The sequence below is a fragment of the Mesoplodon mirus genome (assembly GCF_964341445.2).
Source record: "Mesoplodon mirus genome assembly, chromosome: 7".
NCBI classification, from domain to species: Eukaryota; Metazoa; Chordata; class Mammalia; order Artiodactyla; family Ziphiidae; genus Mesoplodon; species Mesoplodon mirus.
Genome location: NC_138983.1, coordinates 86413431 through 86432036, shown reverse-complemented (window position 1 = coordinate 86432036; position 18606 = coordinate 86413431). Strand labels below are relative to the sequence as shown.

The 18606-nt window shown below is 47.5% G+C and overlaps 2 protein-coding genes across 2 annotated transcripts in view; both read left to right on the top strand.

Annotated features, from left to right (window-relative positions):
• LOC309808031 (forkhead-associated domain-containing protein 1-like) overlaps positions 1 to 8137 on the top strand; it is a gene marked incomplete at both ends in the record, with an annotated part of 92104 nt that extends 83967 nt beyond the window's left edge. The window contains 4 exons of the mRNA XM_082628043.1: positions 3628 to 3744; positions 6662 to 6757; positions 7181 to 7401; positions 7939 to 8137. Coding sequence (XP_082484169.1) covers positions 3628 to 3744; positions 6662 to 6757; positions 7181 to 7401; positions 7939 to 8137 — 633 coding nt within the window. The remainder of the gene's footprint in view (positions 1 to 3627; positions 3745 to 6661; positions 6758 to 7180; positions 7402 to 7938) is intronic.
• LOC309808850 (forkhead-associated domain-containing protein 1-like) overlaps positions 1 to 16330 on the top strand; it is a gene marked incomplete at both ends in the record, with an annotated part of 409265 nt that extends 392935 nt beyond the window's left edge. Inside the window, one exon of the mRNA XM_082629422.1 lies at positions 16214 to 16330. Within this exon, the coding sequence (XP_082485548.1) occupies positions 16214 to 16330 (117 nt within the window). The remainder of the gene's footprint in view (positions 1 to 16213) is intronic.
• Positions 16331 to 18606: the final 2276 nt, after the last annotated feature.

The window sequence follows — 18606 nt, the reverse complement described above, 5'->3', positions numbered from 1 at the left end:
GGATCCTCCCAGACCAGGGCCCGAACCCGTGTCCCCTGCATTAGCAGGCAGACTCTCAACCACTGCGCCACCAGGGAAGCCCATAGCCAATATTTTATAATAACTATAAATGGAATATAACCTTTAAAAATTGTGAATCACTATGTTGTACACCTGAAACATACAATATTTTACATTGACTATATCTCAATTAAAAAATAAAAAAGCTGCGACCTAAAAAAAAAAATCTAATTGGTGAAGGATTACTGTGTGGTCCCACTGGAAGACAGGAAACATCTAAGGAGGACCTTAAAAGTCAGCTCCCCTCTCCTCCTGCCTGGTTTCTCAGCTTCTTTTGATAAGGGAAAGAAAGGACTTTTTACATTGATCTTTGCAAGCTCAGTTGATTGTGTCTATTTCTGCAAGACTTTGTTGCAAATAAAAGGATTCCCTGCATACATAGAAAATCGCTCTTTCTCAGATATCCAAGATACACAGTATTTTTATGTGAAAAAAAAGAAAGTTGTAATACAATATGCACAGTGTTCTCCCCTTTTTTTTCTTTTTTTTTTTTTTTCAAATGCCAATATCCAACCACAGGAGAAATCTGGAGGAAAAGACATAAAAGTGTTGAGAGTATTATCCCAGCATGATAAGACTGCGTGAGCCTTGACTTTCCCTCAGTCGTTCAACAGCTATTTATTGCAGCCCTACTGTGTGCCGGCCACTGAGGATACAGCGGGGGGACACTTTCCACTTTATGGGTTTCTGCCCTGTTTGGATTTGTGTAACAGGCATGTGTAAATTTTGTAACCAGAACTATAATCAAGAATTGCTGCTTCTCAGGCCTCCCTGGTGGCGCAGTGGTTGAGAGTCCGCCTGCCGATGCAGGGGATACGGGTTCGTGCCCCGGTCTGGGAGGATCCCATATGCCGCGGAGCGGCTGGGCCCGTGAGCCATGGCCGCTGGGCCTGCGCGTCCGGAGCCTGTGCTCCGCAACGGGAGAGGCCACAACAGTGAGAGGCCCGCGTACAGCAAAAAGAAAAAAAAAAAAAAAAAAAAAAAGAATTGCTGCTTCTCCCAGAGAAGAAAATCCCTCTTTCCAACAGCCCAAGTCTGCATCACCCATCTCTGCCATCTCGGGATCCACCCAGTGCCCCTCTCCTCACGCACCCTTCACATAAGCCAGCCCAGCGCTTCAGTCTCCAGCCTCTAGTCTCTCTGAAAAGAGAATGAGAGACCTAGGTCTGAATTCTGATCCTACTGCTTACCAGCTCCATAGCTTAACCTTGCTGGGCGTCTGTGTCTCACCTATAAATGCAAACACATTTCCTTGCTAGGCTGTTTGTAATGATCAGAAAATATCACGTGGTAAACTTCTGGCATGGTGCCTGGCACATGGCAAGTGGTTAATACTGAATAGCTATTATTATAATATTATTATTCTCACTCTTCCAAGCTGGAAATTCTCAGCAAGTGGCATTGTCAGAGGTCAAGGGCCCAGGCACGAGCCTATTCAGCTCCCCTCCTGTCTCTCTCCGCACCCACCTTTCCTCCTTTCCCTCCATCTTCCCTCACTACGTTCTCTTTCCAAATGCAGCTCTTCCCTCCCTGAGTCTCCCCTTCTCTCTCCCTCCCAGACCACCTTGTGCACAAGCTCCTGAATCACGACCTCCTTCTTCAGCGTCTACAGCCTCCCACTCTATCTTTCTCCTTCGTCATCAAACATGCACTTCAAGCTGGTGCATCTTCACTGGGACCACTGCTTCTTTAGCTCCTTTTCTACTGCTTGTACTCCGGTCCCACTAAGACCTTGAAGTGCATTACACCCTGTGTGCTCACCACCAACTTCCCACATTGTCTTTGCCTCTTTGGCAACTGACGTGGCCCCCCCTGCACTGAAACCCCAGCTTCCTCCCCCCGCCATGTTCTCTCTGGCCTACCCAACCCTCTCGGTTTGCTTTCTTGAAACCCTCTCATCTTTGATAATTACAGCTTGGGTGGGTGATGCTCCTGGCAGCCAGTAGGTGGAGGCCAGGGATGCTGCTAAACGTCCTACGGTGCCCAGGACGGCTCCCACGACGAGGACTGTCCAGCCCAACACGTCGAGATGCTGCAGCTGAGAAATGCTGCTGGCTCCTTCGTCTCTGATACATCCCGGTTATTTTTCTGAAAAAAAAAATCACCCTTCATTAAGCCAACTCACTGCTCCATCAGAAGCTGAAATAGCAGTGACTCAGATCCTGGAGTCACACCACTGTGATCCCAAGCCCTGGCTCAGCCATTTGCCAGCTGTGTGGCGTCCAGCAGCCACAGGTCTCAGAGCCCGACCGCCTCATGTGTAAAAGGAGGCGATGGCGGGACAATACAGTGGGGTGATGCGTTGATTGCTTGGCAGAGGGCCGGGCACACAGGTCACACTCGTGACATTTCAGTGATGTTTAAATCAAGTTTATACTCTTTAGGCTACTGTTCTAGGCTGGCCACAAACTGAGCTCATCGTTCCATCCCGACTCTTCCCTCTACTCCTCCCCTCCCCCATCATCTGCTCTAACCCAATTAAGCTCTTCCAGAACATGCACTGCATTTCCCCACCTCTCATCCTACCTCCTGCCTTCACCCCCCATATTAGTTTCCTATGGCTGTTCTAACAAATTACCACAAACTTAGGGGCTTAACACAACTCATCTTTATTCTTTTACAGTTCTGGAGGCCAAAGGTCCAAAATCAGTTTCGCTAAGGTAAAGGCAAGGGGCTGGTTCCTTCTGGAGGCTCTAGGAAAGAATCCGTTTCCTTGCCTTTTCTAGTCTCTAGACTGGAAAAGGCGAGGAAATAAAAATTCCCCGCTTTCCTTGGCTCACGGCAGAGGAGCACCTTCAACTCTCTGCTTCTGTCACATCACCGTCTCTGTCTGTCTGTAGTCAGACTCCCTGTGTCTGCTTCTTGTAAGAACCCATGCACCTATATTGGGTCCCCCCAGCTAATCCAGGATAAGCCCGCATCTCAAGATCCTTACCTTCATCACATCTGCAAAGGTCCTTCTGCCCTGTCAGGTAATGTTCATAGGCTCTAAGGATTAGGACCCAGACATCTTTGGGGGGGAGGCATCATTCACCCAACCACCTCTTCCATTCTGACACGCCATCCCCTCCAACTCTGCATACCCATGCGTGCCCACGCCCAGTGGGGCCTCAGCCAAGCAGTGATCACACCAGGTGAATGATGGCGCCTCCCCTGGGACTTTTTCATAGACGGATGCTGTGCAAGGACCAACCTTGGGGAACTTCCCAGGATAAATACCGTGTTTAGAGGGAATAGGGCTTTCAAGGAGCCAAGCTTGCTGCTGGGTGGAGCCCTGGGCTAGGACACAGAAGCCTGGGTTCAAGTCCATCCTCACACCTGTGGCCGAAGGTTCCCCCTCAGTGCCCCCGCCCTGGGAGGCTGCAGCCTCATATGAGCTGTGTGGCCTTGGACAAGTCATTTCACCTCTCTGGGCCTCGATGCCTCACCTGCCAAGGGAGGATGGTGAGCTAATTAGTACTGGCCTGTGGTAAGTGTCCAGTAAATAGCAGCTGTGACTTTTACATGCAGTAACTTCTTCCTGAGCCTTTCTTTTGAGTGTAAGTTATTTCTTTTATAGATCACAAGGACCACATGGATGGATCATTTCTAGACTTAAAGACCCTCGGGATGGAAAAAAATGTTCAGAAAATATTGGATGTAAAACCTGACTTGCCAACTTTTTCAAGAGTAGAGATCGGAACGGTAACCAAAGAAACTTTGTCTCTGCATTGACTGACACGTGGGGAGGGTGGGCATGAGGACAGACACTAGCCGTGTGCCCTGGCACCACTGTATACATCATTGGTTCGAGGCCAGGTCCTCCCTGATGGGCTGGCACCTGTATGGACTGATCAGTGCCTGGCCGTACCACCGATCCAATGTTTGAATAGAAAGGCGGCTTGCCATCATGTACAGCATGATATAGCATTGCACTGATGCTGGCCAGGTCAATCTCTGGGCCCTCCTTTTCACATCACATGTTATATTCTGCAGAAAATATCCAACAAGCTAATGTACAACAGTATGTCATGAGCTTGCCTAACATTTGCTTTTTGCTATAAACTGAAAAACATGAACACATAAAGGGCAGCAGAAGGGAGCCATGATGATTAAGAAGACACAAGTTCTAGAATCAGAGACCTGTGTCCTAATCCCAGCTCTGCAAGCTCTGTGACCTTGGGCAGCCTCCTAACCTTTCTGGGACTTCAATTTCCCAGCCGTAAAATGATGATGGAAAAATTAAAGGAGATCATTATGTAAAGTGCTTATCCCAGTGCCTAGCTCATAGCGAGCACTTTAATAGATGATAGTTATTATTGTCAAACAGTATTTAAAGAGTATTATCCAAGAAAACCTTCCTTTCTTAGGGAGCATAGTTTGTGTTTTCCAGGATTTTCAGAAGTAATTTGATTGTTAGGTTGAAGGTGCCCTGTATCCTAAATGGATGTTTGATCGGGTGTTTGACTGACACATGACAATGGACAGCTCAGGTCAGCGTGGCTTGCTGCGGCAGCTGGTCTAAACCAGCTTTTGGAAAACATAATAAAGCCATCCTCTCTGTACCAGCATTTTCTCCTACAATTTTTCTAGACATTTGCTCACACGTCTAGAGATGTGAGTCTTCAGAAACGTGTTGGTCTTCCTGATAAAATCGAACCTTCCTTCTCTGAGGTTGGGAGTAGAGGGACCGTCTCCAGGTGGGAAGCTCAGCTGGATCTCATGTCCTGATGGTCCTGCTTCCAAGACCTTCTCCTTGGCAACAAGCCCTCATTCCACCACTGACACCACAGAGCAGGAAACCTCCTAACTCTCAATCCTCCAAGGTTGGCAGTAATTAAATGAAAGAGCAGGAGGAAGAATAGCTGACATCTGTGAACTGCTTACTGTGTGCCAGGCGTTGAGCTCAGCCGGCTCCATGCCTTATGTCATTGAACGATCGTAGCAGCCTTGTGTCATACTTACTATTATTGTCCCCATTTAACAGATAAGAAAAATTAAGGCTTCAGGAGGTCAAGTACCTCACCCAAGGTCACAGAATAATGATTGAAGACACACCAGGGGTGTGTCCCTGGTGGTGTGTCTGCTAGCCTGCAGAGACCGGGTGGGGACTGTGTGCTTGGATCCTGTAGCCCAGGCTCTTCCTTAGTGACCCTCCCCTCAGGAAAAGAGGGGGCGTCTGGAGAGGTACAGAGGATGCAGCTCAGGGTAGCTGAAGACACTGAGCAGCATCTCAGGTTCTTTTTGCAGCAGATCTGCCCGGTTTATTGTCATCTTCAGATACCCTCTTTTATTCTCATCTCCATAGATACATAGACAAATATGTCCACTCTTATCTATCACAGTCATTTTGGGGGCCATTATAGTTTTTTAGTTGTTTTGTTTTTAATCTCAGAGGTTTTCAGGGTAGTGCCAACAAATGCTAGGGCTAAGAGAGGCTCATGGCAAGCATTAAAAGCCAATTTATTTTTTAAGGAGGCTTATTATGGTTATTTGTAGTCGTTCAGATCAGGTAACCTACTCAGACTGGTGGCCATTCCATGCAGTCATTTGGGCTTCCAGCAGCCAGCTGGCTGGTTGGGGTCTTAGGGAGATGCAGCTGCAAACACTATCTGCATTGTCTCTGGAAAGGGTCTGAAGTGATGCTCACCCACCAGGTTCCAGAACTAGGAGAAGGTTGGGCCAAATTTTGTGAGGGTATGGTTTCTGCTGCACAGAAATGAGATTCCTTTAATAAAAAGGAGGGAGGCTATTTTCCACTTAACCTTCATTCGTTCATTCCACAAACATGCCCACTATGCACCACTCGGTGCCAGGTGCCATGCTGGGCACAAGGAGGGAGATAGTGAGCAAAAGCCGCATGGTCCCCATTTTTCTGGAGCTTGTCCTCTCAACATCAGCGGTACTGATTTTTTGAGCCAGGTAACTCTTTGTTTGGGAGACTGCCCTATGCATCGTGGGGTGTTTAGCAGCATCCTTGTCCTCTACCCACTAGACGCCAGCAGCAATTATGACAACCACAAATGTGTCCAGGCATTGCTAAATGTCCTGGAGGGGGTAGGGTGGACAGAGTCACCCCCGGTTGAGAACCACTGGCCTAAAGGGAAGACAGACGAGACGGTGGCCAAAGAACGGCATAAGTGATGCATCATTTCAAAGGCAGTCGTGCTCTGAAGGGGTAGGAACACAGTCATATAGAAAGCAGTTCACAGAGTCAGACTGGATTTAAAACCAACTCTCTTGGCATGGACATATATACACACACACGCTACCAAAGGTAAAATAGATAGCTCGTGGGAAGCAGCTGCATCGCACAGGGAGAGCAGGTCGGTGCTGTGTGTCTACCTAGAGGGGTGGGATAGGGAGGGTGGGAGGGAGATGCAAGAGGCAGGGGATATGGGGATATATGGATACGTATAGCTGATTCACTTTTTGATACAGCAGAAACTAACACACCATTGTAAAGCAATTATACTCCAATAAAGATGTTAAAAAAATTAACTCTCTCAAATTATTCTTTAGTATCTTTCCAGTTCTTCCATTATTCTTTGGGTTATTCTTCTGGATGTAGAAAATCATAATGGAATGCCAAGAGAGTTTTTCTTCTTTTTTTTTATTTCAGCCTCAAAATGGCCTTTCCAGCCCAGGGTCCATCATGGTCTCTGAGAAGTTAAGGAAAATGGATGTGGCTGACGCTTTAGATCTTAGTGAAAAGCTGGTAGGTATACCCAGCATCAGTCCCCTCCTGTCCAAACCTGCGTGCCCTGCAGATAGTTTAAACATCAACTCCACATACATTTTAGTTGTTACAGTATCTCCACGAGACCCATCTCCTATCCCAGCATGGGCTGGAAATTGCAGAGCCCAATTCCTTGCAAGACTGGGTAGTAAGAATGAATGTTTATGTCTGTTGTCATTCCCCCTCCACCCCTCCCCCCAATTCTCAAAAAGGCATAGTGTAAATGGATGCGGGGGAAAATGAAAGTCCTACTAAAAGCCCCAAATGCACTCATTTGCAAAGCATGTGTTTCTTCTCTGCAACTGCAGAAAATGAATGAAACAGAATTAGACGTTTGCCTCCTCAAAGGGGCCACCAGCGGTCTTGGGCCAGGCCTCTTACCTGCAAAATGCTTTCTCGTAGTACATGGACATGAGCAAAACCCTCGGGACTTTGATGAACATCAAAGGTATGTCAGGTCACGTGTCCATGAAACACCTCTCCCCAAAAGAGAGGGAGAGAGTCTACCAGCTTCGACAAAGAGACCTGTACCTGGTGTTTGATAAGATCACCCTACTCAAGAACCAGCTGCAGAGAAAAGAGGAGCTTTTGAGACGATATGAGAAGGACATTGAACAGCTCAAATATGGCCCATGTCTCCGGCAAAAGGCCCAGGCCTCCATTCTCCAGGCTAAACCTCGGTGCAGCTGCAGACCCGTAGGGACCAGGACAAGAGGACAGAGGCCTGGGTGTGGAGGGGGGCAGGCGGGATGGTGACTCAGGGCCTGATGGACCCAAGTCTCTGGGCAAGAAAGCAGCAGTTAAAGTACCCTACTATTAAGGAATAAGGTGCACCTTTTATAAATGTGTCTGATGTTTCACCATGTGTGTGCTTTTCATAATTCCATCCTATTTTCAGTAGTATCCGTTCCCCCACCCTCTCTGGAAAATTGGGAGGGGCTGGTAGCATAACCGTTGCCCCCTTCATGCTGCACGTCCACAGCCAATGGGCTATTTATTCTGCCCTCTAGTCCCCACATCTTCAGCCTTCCCCCCACTTGTAAGGAAACCACGAAGCCAGGCATATATGGAAGTGTTCTGAGGATCTCCCAGGTCGGGAGCATTGGTGGTGAGTGAGAAAGCTGAGGAGAAAAGAGACTTTGTCTCTCCTGTGTGCTCAGGCAGAGCAAAGTGTCGGTTCAGATGTACCAGTCACAGGTGGCAAAGCTGAAGGACGACATCTCCAAAGAGGCCGAAGAAAAGGCGCTGCTGAAGGAGGCCCTGGCGCACATGGAAGAGCGGCTGCACCAGGAGAAGAGGGTCACCAGGGCGATCAGGCAGCAGAAGGTGAGAGGTCCCTGCTCGGAGCAGAGCCTCTGAGGCTGCCCCTCAGCTCCCTTTAGAAACAGCCAACTGAGGTCCCAGTGGGATCCAGGCAGCACAGAATGCATTCGCTCATTGCAAAGGAAGGTGGCAGAATAGCTTTAGCATTAGGCAGACTTAGGTTTAGACTCTTGTTCTGCCATTTACTGTGTGACTTCAGGCAGCTTTTTCTTTTTTAACATCTTTATTGGAGTATAATTGCTTTACAGTGTTGTGTTCATTTCTGCTGTGTAACAAAGTGAATCAGCTATATGCATATGTATATCCTCAGATCCCTCCCTCTTGCGTCTCCCTCCCACCCTCCTTATCCCACCCCTCTAGGTGGTCGCAAAGCAATGAGCTGATCTCCCTGTGCTATGCAGCTGCTTCCCACTAGCTATCTATTTACATTTGGTAGTGTATATATGTCCATGCCACTCTCTCACTTCATCACAGCTTACCCTTCCCCCTCCCCATTTCCTCAAGTCCATTCTCTACATCTGTGTCTTTATTCCGGGCTGCCCCTAGGTTCATCAGAACCTTCTTTTTTTTTTTTTTTTAGATTCCATATATATGTGTTAGCTTAACCTCTCTGAGACTCAGTCTAGCTTGCCTCTATTTTTTTTAACTTTCTTTTTTTTAATTTAATTTTTATTTTATATTGGAGTATAGTTGATTTACAGAGTTGTGTTAGTTTCAGGTGTACAGCAAAGTGATTCAGTTATACATATACATATATCTATTCTTTTTCAGATTCTTTTCCCATATAAGTTATTACAGAATATTGAGTAGAGTTCCCTGTGCTATACAGTAGGTCCTTGTTGATTATATATTTTATATATAATAGTGTGTATATGTTAAACCCAAACTCCTAATTTATCCCTCCCCACCACATTTCCACTTTGGTAACCATAAGTTTGTTTTCAAAGTCTGTGAGTCTCTTTCTGTTTTGTAACTAAGCTCATTTGTATCATTTTTTTTAGATTCCACATATAAGTGATATAATATGATATTTGTCTTTGTCTGACTTACTTCACATAGTATGATAGTCTCTAGGTCCATCCATGTTGCTGCAAATGGCATTACTTCACTCTTTTTTTATGGCTGAGTAGTATTCCACTGTATATTTGTACCACAACTTCTTTATCCACTCCTCCATCGACATTTAGGCTGCTTCCATGTCCTGGCTGTTGTGAACAGTGCTTTCTGAGACTCATAGTCTAGCTCGTCTGTATTTTTTTAACTTTTGATAATTCGTGTATTTTATCTTGTTTTTTCTATCCAGATAACTCTTTTTTCTACCAGTTTTATTGAGACATAATTGACACACAGCACTGTACTGAGCTTAAGGGTGTCCAGCATCATGATCTGACTTCCCTGCCTCCTGAAATGATGACCACAATCAGTTGAGTGAACAGCCCGAGTGTTTTTAAAGGCGGCGCTTCTGATTTTCATTGTTCTGCCAGGTGCCAGGGATACACCGAGGAATAAGCTCTCTGAGAATAAAGATTTGGGTTTCCTCTTCTGAGTAGCCAGAATAGTACTCCAGTCTTTCTGACTTGGGGCTGTGTATTTGTACACGCATGCTTGCGTGTATGTGTGTACATGTGAGTATGTGCTGTGTGTTTGCATGTGTGTGTATTTGCATGTGCGTGTTTGTTGCCTGCATGAGCTCTAAGGAGGCCAAGGTCATAGAAGGGTGCCCTTCTCCTCAACCAGGAGGTGATGGTCAGATAGTTCCTTGCAGAAGCCTGCCCTCCATCCTGCGAACCTTCCAGGCAATAGGTTTCCAGACAGCAGGCTCTCTGGCTTAGAGCCCCAGAAATGAAAAGTGGCTGTCCTGCTCTGAGGGAGCCTGGATGCGGTGTTTCCAGTGCTCACTGCTGTGAATTAAACATCACAGGCCTTAGTCTGCATGTGTCATCGGGCTGCCTCAGGCAGAGGACAGTTTCCTTTCACACCAAGCAATGCCAGGGAGAGCTGGGCCAGTGACAGAGTTGTGACTTTCCCTTTGATGTGCCCTCTGGAGAGCTCACCCCTCCCTGAAATGCCGCCCCCGCCCCCAGGGCTTGGCAGACTAGGCCCCAAAGCAGAGACACCAGACCACAGAATGGGACAGAGAAGGGCCCAAAAAAAGCCATTGTCATGTACTGAAAACCTGAGGATTTACATAATCAGGCTTCACATGCATTATTCATGGGCTGCCTCATTCATACACAGTGCAAGGGACAGGCCAGCCTGTTTGTCAGGAAGAAAACAATAATACATTTTAAAGTTTTGCTGGATCCTAAAGGGCACTTGTATATATCTGTCTTGGCATCCGTTCCTTCCAGGGAGTAGATCTTCGTTGTCTTTAAGCAGAAATTAACAGAAAGTAGAATTCCTCTTTTCTAAGTTTTACACTTAGTATTTTCACAAGGAGCCTTAGTTTTTTAGCCTCCTGTATGAAACTTTGAAACTCTTCACCCGTTCACAGAGGTGGCAGTGTTGAAGCACTGAGATGAAATTACACATCTTTAGCCTCAGAATTGCCCTCCCCCAAAAAAAAATGGAGTTTGTAGTTTTAATGTTTGACCATCTCTTCACCAAGCAGACCTTTCAAGAATCAAAAGTCCTATTTCCACACTAATATCTCTGGCTGTGAAAATGAGACTTGGTATAAGATGCTGGGCCTTCACAGCGAACTGGGTCTGTGGCTCTGTCCATGTGGCAGAGGGACGGGAACCGCTGCCCAGGCCGTGCTCACTCGAATCCACTTCCCACATCACTCGAGAAGCCGGCAGTGTCTCTCAGAGTTCAGAGGCCAGATTTGGAGTCAAACAAATAGGGGTCAAGCCCCACCGCTGCCCCGAATGACCCTGAGTAAGTGGCTTGACCTCTGTATCCCAGGTTCCTCAACAAAAGCAACCAAAACTGTTAGCAAGGGGCCTACTCCGTGGGGCAGTGGGAGGGTTAAATGGCAAAATGCCTGCAGTGCCTGGCACATCACAAGCCCCGTTTCTAAGGGGGAAGAATAGGCAGCTCATGGATGGGTGGGGATTCCTCTATTTCTTTCAGGGAGCTTCCTGCCAGCTGACGCCTTCCCCGGTCCTCCCAAAGCCGCCAGCTCTTATGGGACGCGCTCTTCTCTTTGGTGAATACGACTAGGCCACGGCCAAGAAAGGACCCAGATACCTTTTGTGAAAGGGCTAAGGCTGGGATTTTCAAGAGGAAATTTTTAAATGCACAGAAGTTGCCACTTGGGAAGCACGCAAGCCCTTTCTTAGGGCTTGAAGTGGAAGAAAGGCTGAAGGGCACTGGCTGCTTCTGGCAGGAGAAGCCGCTCAGCTCTCCTGCCAATCAAATCTGCAGCCAATCAAGTCCTGGCTAGGGGGCGTGACCACCGCTTTGTCTTGTGGTCTCAGCCAGGAAAAGCCCCTAACCTTCCCTCTGCTTAATTAGCTCAGATCCCTCTTCTTTAAGATGAGAATAAAAATGGCACCTAGCTCGTAGCCTTCCCAATGGGAGCTTGTATACAAAAGCCTTAGCACATAGGACCACAAAGCATTCACCCTCTCCTACCATCGTCATTATCCTCACTATTCTCTTTAACTCACTACCTTCCAAGATTTCCTTGGGCCTAGGTATTCTCAAGATTCTGGCTTCCTCCGTGCCACTTCTGTGTTTTGTTTGTTTGTTTGTTTTTGCGGTACGCAGGCCTCTCACTGTTGTGGCCTCTCCCGTTGTGGAGCACAGGCTCCAGACGCACAGGCTCAGCGGCCATGGCTCACGGGCCCAGCCGCTCCGCGGCATGTGGGATCCTCCTTGACCAGGACACGAACCCGTGTGCCCTGCGTCGGCAGGCGGACTCTCAACCTCTGCGCCACCAGGGAAGCCCCACAATTGGTAGATGTTGTGTAGGAGGAGCGTGGGATGGGAGGGGCTTGGGGTGGTACTCTTCCGCCCACAATGATGAAGTAGAACCATGTGGCCAGGCCTATGCAGCATACGGATAGAAGAAGGCTAAAGAAAAAGACCCTCCCGCACCCCCTTCATCACATCCCAGTGTGTTCAGTAAAGTTCAGGAAAAGCAGGTGCACAGGGGCCAGGCTCTGCCCTTCAGTGCCCAGTTGCCCACTGACGGAACTTAATCCAGGAAGGAATTTTGCAGCAATGTTCAAACTGGGGTTCCCTGGAGCCTTTGGGTGCCATGGAAAGGTGTGACTCTCAAAGCACACACACCTTTCTCCCGCCAGAGAAGCTCTCCATTATCTTATACCCCAAGTTCCTCATGGGATTTTGCTTGGATAGACGGTTCTGCAAAAAAAAAGGCGGGGGATGGGGTGGGAGAGAAGAAGGCTGTTGGTTTAAAACTAACCCCTGCTTTATAATATCTGGGAATTTGGATAGTGATTGTCTCAACTGAGTTTGTGATAAATACTGAGTGGCTGCAGGCTCGAGGCCTTCTCCACGGAAAATGCCTGGAGGGCAACTGTCAGTTCAATACGGGCCCATCAGCCTTCACAGACAGTCCTCTGAGGGTAGAGTTAGCATCCTTCTGGGAGAATGGAAGAGTCTTGTAAGCACCTATGCCCTGTCCCAAAAGACAGCCTTATTTCCTCCCTGAGTTTTGTGACTACCCGGTAGGGTTGCCAGATTTAGGGGAAAACAAACAAACCAAAAACACGATGCCCAGTTAAATTTTAATTTCAGATAAACAACAAAAGCTATTCAGTATAAATGTCCTAACTATTACACGGGGCATATTCACACTCACAAATTTGTTGGCTTCATTCTGAAATTCAGATTTAACTGGGCATCCTGTATTTTATCTGGCAACCCCTCCAACATTTACTGAGCACCAACTAGACACCAAGCAGGGAGGTTCTGAACCAGGTGTCGCAAGATGGCAGCCCACAGATATATTCCATTTGGCTCATGGGATTTTTTTTTAAGTTACATTTCAAAATAGGGCAGTTTCCTGGAATACTCTGGATTTCCAGCTTCTCTGGGAAACTTGGAAGATCTGGCGACCCTAGGCCCACAGACCCACAAGCCACCATCACAAGCCTCCATCTTCCAGGCCCCTTAGAAAGGCCCTGGGCTCGTGTGTTTGCTGCTGTCCACCACCACCCCAGCTCACTTCACCCACTTCTTTTCCTTTCCTGGCCGCTGTAGGAATCAGGTTGGCGACCCCAGTGGATGCTCAGGGCTCTAGGAGAACGTCTCCTTCCTGACACCACTGCACATTCACCTGCGGAGTGTCAGTCTGCAAGGGAGACCCCAGTTCCCTCTCACTTTTGTGTCTCCAGTGCCTAGGGGATGCTCTTTCTTTGATGAGCTGCCCCTGAGGTGCAGGGTCTTGAGCAGATCAGGGTCAGCAATAGTAATCAAACCCCAGGGGAGCGGCAAGCTCCAGGTTTTCAGTGATGCTGGCTTCCCAACAGGCCCCTGTAGTCCCTGCCAGGGAGGTTAGCCACTGGGGCTTTCAACATTTCCACTGGGTGGAAAGCCACTGGACATCTACAGCCTCTTCCACTGATCTAGGAGGCTCTGCTTCCAGCTAAAGCAGATCTGTCCTCCAAGAAGAATACAGTATCCTTCATAGCCTTCTTGGTTGACCACCTCCTTCTCTGCTGGAATCTGGAACAGAGATTCCCTAAAAGGTGCAGCAGGACAGTGTAGCGTTGCCCCAAAGCCACACCCCCTTCTGCAGACCTCTATCCTCACCTCCTCACCTAGGAAGGCTCAACATTCCATCCAAATGGGTAGCATCTGAAAGTTGAGAAAAATCCATTTTTCTCTGATGCAAAAGGCAAAGAAGAACATACGCTAAATTTTGTCAATATTCTTTCTGTGTTAAAGAGACAAATGTTTGGAGAGCTGATGAAGAACTCAAAGATGCAGAACTCACATTTCCAGGTGAGCCAGAAGAGAGAAGAGAGAAAACCCTAGAACGTCAGCAGGAAGCCCAGTGGACAGTTATCCCACATCTATTATGTATTGAGCATGTGGCATGTGCCGGGCACAGAGCCAAACACTCGAAGTGCAGTATCTCTTTTAAGCTTCACAACAACCCTATGGGGTGGGTGTTGTTATTATACCCAATTTACAGATGAGGTGTCTGAGGCTCAGAGACTTTCTTTGTCCAGAGCCACACAGCTCAGTAGGAGAGCTGGGAATCAGTGCAGATCTGACACCCAGGTGAGTGCTAGCTTTTCCTCCTTTAGGTTAGAAACCTCCAGGTAATAAACCTGATACATTTCCAGTGGTATTTCTCTTAAATTTCAAGGAAGCATCCTCTAGAATTCTCTTCAAAGTTGAGAATTAAGGCTATGAAATCTTGAACATGTTGAAACATTGCCATTGACAAATCAGCCCTGGAACTGGAATTAAGCCAGTCCACGTTCCCACTTTGCAGACAGTAGAGGCGAGCTCTCAGGAAGCTAGAAAGCCAAACACATTTTGGTTGAATATGAGAGAGGAGACATTCAAGTTTGATAAAAGGCCACAGTCATGCTGAGGCAACCAAATTATCATGGGAAGAAACGAAGATATTCTAGGTGAGGGATATATTTGAAAAATAGAAGCTTCTCAACCAGCATCCTTGTGCTAAGACCAGAAGGTGGTTACTCTCCAGAGCAGGATGTTAAGAGGATAGAGAGCATCCTGAGGGCCCCACTTGATCTGAGACGTTTGCCACCCTGCAAAGTGGAAACGACTGGAAGTTTGTTACTTATTCACTCACATATATGACTGAGCTGGGAGGAGGCAGAAACTGCCCTACATCTAGGTTTTGTCTGAGGACCACCTGCGGATGTGAAATGGCAGAGGAGATATTGGGATGGGCCCTGGATGTTGTGGGAACATTGTGCTTCTCTGAGATGTGAGACGCCCTGGAACTTCACGCTGCCTCTGGCTTTAACAGAAGCGGGGCAGATGGTGCTTCGGCTAAGAGCAAAGAGCCAGCTTCCCATTCTCCCTGCCCTCCAGCCTGAGCTTAGAAGTTTGGTGTCTAGGATCTCCTCAGTACAGAAAGGTTTCCTCCAGGTTCCTTGCCAAGTGTACCTTGGGCGACTCCATCCCCAAGAGTGGGCCTTGGGCTTCCCTGGTGGCGCAGTGTTTGAGAGTCTGCCTGCCGATGCAGGGGACACGGGTTCATGCCCCGGTCTGGGAAGGTCCCACATGCCGCGGAGCGGCTGGGCCTGTGAGCCATGGCCGCTGAGCCTGCGCGTCCGGAGCCTGTGCTCCGCAACGGGAGAGGCCACAACACTGAGAGGCCCGTGTACCGCAAAAAAAAAAAAGCGGGGGGAGGGGGCTTTTTTAAGGATATAGGGGTGAGTGCCTCATAAAAACTGGGAGCTGAAAGAGAGACTGGCCTCGAAATAGAACTGGTAAGCCATCAGATCTCAGGCATCATCTCTTTTACACACACACAAGCATGCGCACACGCACACACAGGCCGTATCTCCTCTCTGTGTCTCTGTGTGGCTCCCCTGATCTCTGCTCTCTCCAGTCATGTGACAGGAAGGAATGACCTCATGGTCCCGCAGTTCAAAGGACCAGCCCAGGAAGCAAGTAGCATCTTAGAACCCATAACCCAAATCCTGGGAGTGACCATCTTAAAAGCCCAGCCCGTGCCAAGTGCCCGATCAGCTATGACCAGGGACAGAGTCACACACATGGCTGCCTGGATCCAGGAGTAGTGCTCAGAAAAGGGTTAGACAGACCCCCTAGAGTATGCTGCATTTTACCCTCCTAAGACATCAGAGACATAAGGCATTCAGTTCAGTAACAGCTTTTCGAGAGAAAGTCCATCCCAATGAAATTGCCTATCATCAGAAACTCCTGGTTCAAAAAAAGATGCAAATGTCAGAAGAAAACGTTATCTGTGTATCTGGAAGAGTGTACACCAAAATGTGAATAAGGTTACCTGTGGGTAGTGTGATAATGGTGGATCATTTTACCTTCGTTTTGCTCACGTCTATGTGTATATATAAATATTTTTTACAACAAAGATTTTATGTTGAGTAAAAAAAAATGCCATTTGAGAAATATTTGGGGATCTCCCTACAATTATAGAGTTTGGGCATTTGTTGCTCTTGCTTGTTGTAGGTTGGAGCCAGAAAAGGCACCCCAAAGATGGACCAAGGAAGGGAGATGCTGAAGAGAGAAATGTCCAGCAAATCCAGCCAGAGCCTTCTGTTTTCTAAACCTGGTGGAAGGAACTAGAAACGTCGTCCCGCTGGGCCTCGCGTGATCCTCCGTGAGTCAGTGTAACTCTTCTGCGTCCAACTACTAAGATGCTTTGTTAGGACATTAAAGGTTGCTACCCTAGTGTGTTGCTTCCTAGACTGGTATTTTGCACAATACTGTATTTTGGAGTGTGTGAGGAGAGGGGTTCTTTTCACAGATATTATGAATGTAAACATACGCAGGCATATGAAGAATAAGTTTGAAATTCAGACTCCTAGGCCTGGTAGATGCAATTATGTGTTTGGGTAGTGACAAACCCAAATGTCACACCTCCAAGGAGCTCTGAGAAGCCCGCAGTTGAGAAAACCCAGGGCGTGTACTGGGGCCACAGGACAGAATGGTAACCTCAGGGCTGTTGGGGCCATGGTATAGTGCATTTATATCTGAATTGATTATAATAAATGTGAACAGCAACCAGTTTTATCGCTTCCATAACAGTGAGTCATGTTTATAGGGCGCTCTGCGGTGTTCAAAACACTTCTCGTCTAATCCTCTCTCAAGCCCTGGGAGGTAAATAGCATTATGTTCCCCATTTTACAAATGAGGAAGCTGAGGCCCAGAGAGGTTAAATGGCCCGTCTAAAGTCACACAGCTAGTAAATTGAAGAATTGGGGCTGGAACCCAGGTTTCTAACTCCATCTCACGCTGCCCATTCTGCCGCACCAAGACAGCCCAGTAGGTCAAGTCCCAGGCCATCAGGACAGACCAAGTACCCAGTCATCAAAGAACACACACTGCCCAGGTGGACACACCCCTTTCCCGTGGTGTTTGAAGAGACCCTCATTTTTGCCTTCTCTCCAGCCATCTGTTCTCTCCCTGCCTTTCTTGTACGGCCAGAGACCACCAAACAAAACAGGAGGAAGAGCCAGAAGCCATGAATATCATTTATTTTTTATTTTTAAAAAGCCACAATAAAAGTATTTTGATATTTTAAAACCAAATGCATTCTTTATACTGATTAAAACTAGAAGGAAATGGGAAAAATGATTGGCATGATCTTCCACTAAAGGTACTTCTTACACAGTGAGAAGGGGGAGCATCACCTGACCTTAAAAATAATCTTGAAAATCCCAGCAGTTTTCCATAAAGAACATATTACTTATACTGTACCATATCCCCCAAATCCAAAACAGCAATCTCCAGCACCAGAAAAGATCACTTGGTCAGGCAGTAGTTAAGTAGCTGGCTCATGTTTGGAAGCCAAATTGTGTGGGAAAAAACTACTTTGGTTGAATACAAATATTTGAATTTGCATAAGTTAAATGTAATGCCTATGTGGCTCCACTGTATTTGAGGTCTTTCAAAGGACGTGTTAATCTTTATCATATCAACATTGCAACCCACAATGGCAATGTCCTTTCTTCACTCCTTGAACTAGATGGTTCTTTAGGTGTCTCCTCAGCCACACACCGCTTTCTCTGAGAATGCACATTCCCCAACCAGGTTTACCCTACCTACTGCTGCTCTCTTGGCCACACCTGACTGGCTGATCAGTAGATATTCTACCCAAGCCAGACCAATCAGGTTTCTCTTCTAACCCAAGCTGGGCCAATCAGCACCTGTGCCCTTGATATTTGGAAGTGGGACATGGAGTTACCACACAGGTCATTAATGGCCCGGAGCTGAAAGTCTTGATGCAGTTCCCAGCTGGGGTGGCCATTTCTCCCACTGTGTTTGGAGAAACAAAGCCAGTCTTAGAAAGAGATGGCCAGGATAGATAAGAAACAGGTAGAGACAAGAAACCAAGACCCAGGGAATTCCCTGGCAGTCCCCCCTGCGCTTTCACTGCCAAGAGCCCGGACTCAATCCCTGGTCAGGGAGCTAGGATCCCATAAGCCACACCGTGTGGCAAAAAAAAAAAAAAAAGAAGAAGAAACAAAGACGACCCCCAGTGAGACAGTGCAGCAGACACTACAAGCCCCTTAGTCATTGCCTCCCTCTACTGTATAAGCAGCACGCGAAATGCCCTCATTTCCCAGCCTCCCTTGCAGCTAGACCTGGCTGTGTTGTTCAGTTCTGGCCAGTGACATGCAGGTGAAGGCCCTGGGCAGGGCTTCCCTTCTGGAATTAAAGGCAAGGCTTTGCTAGGAGAAAGTTTTTCTCTTTGTCCCTTTGCCTTGTCTCCTTTTCCTCTCCTGGAGCTCAGACTTGGAGCTGGAGCAGCCATGTTGGGGATCACCAGGTAACAAGCCAGAGACCAAAGCCCACCTCAAAGGACAGTGGAGTGGAAAGACATGAAAAGCCTGGGTGGG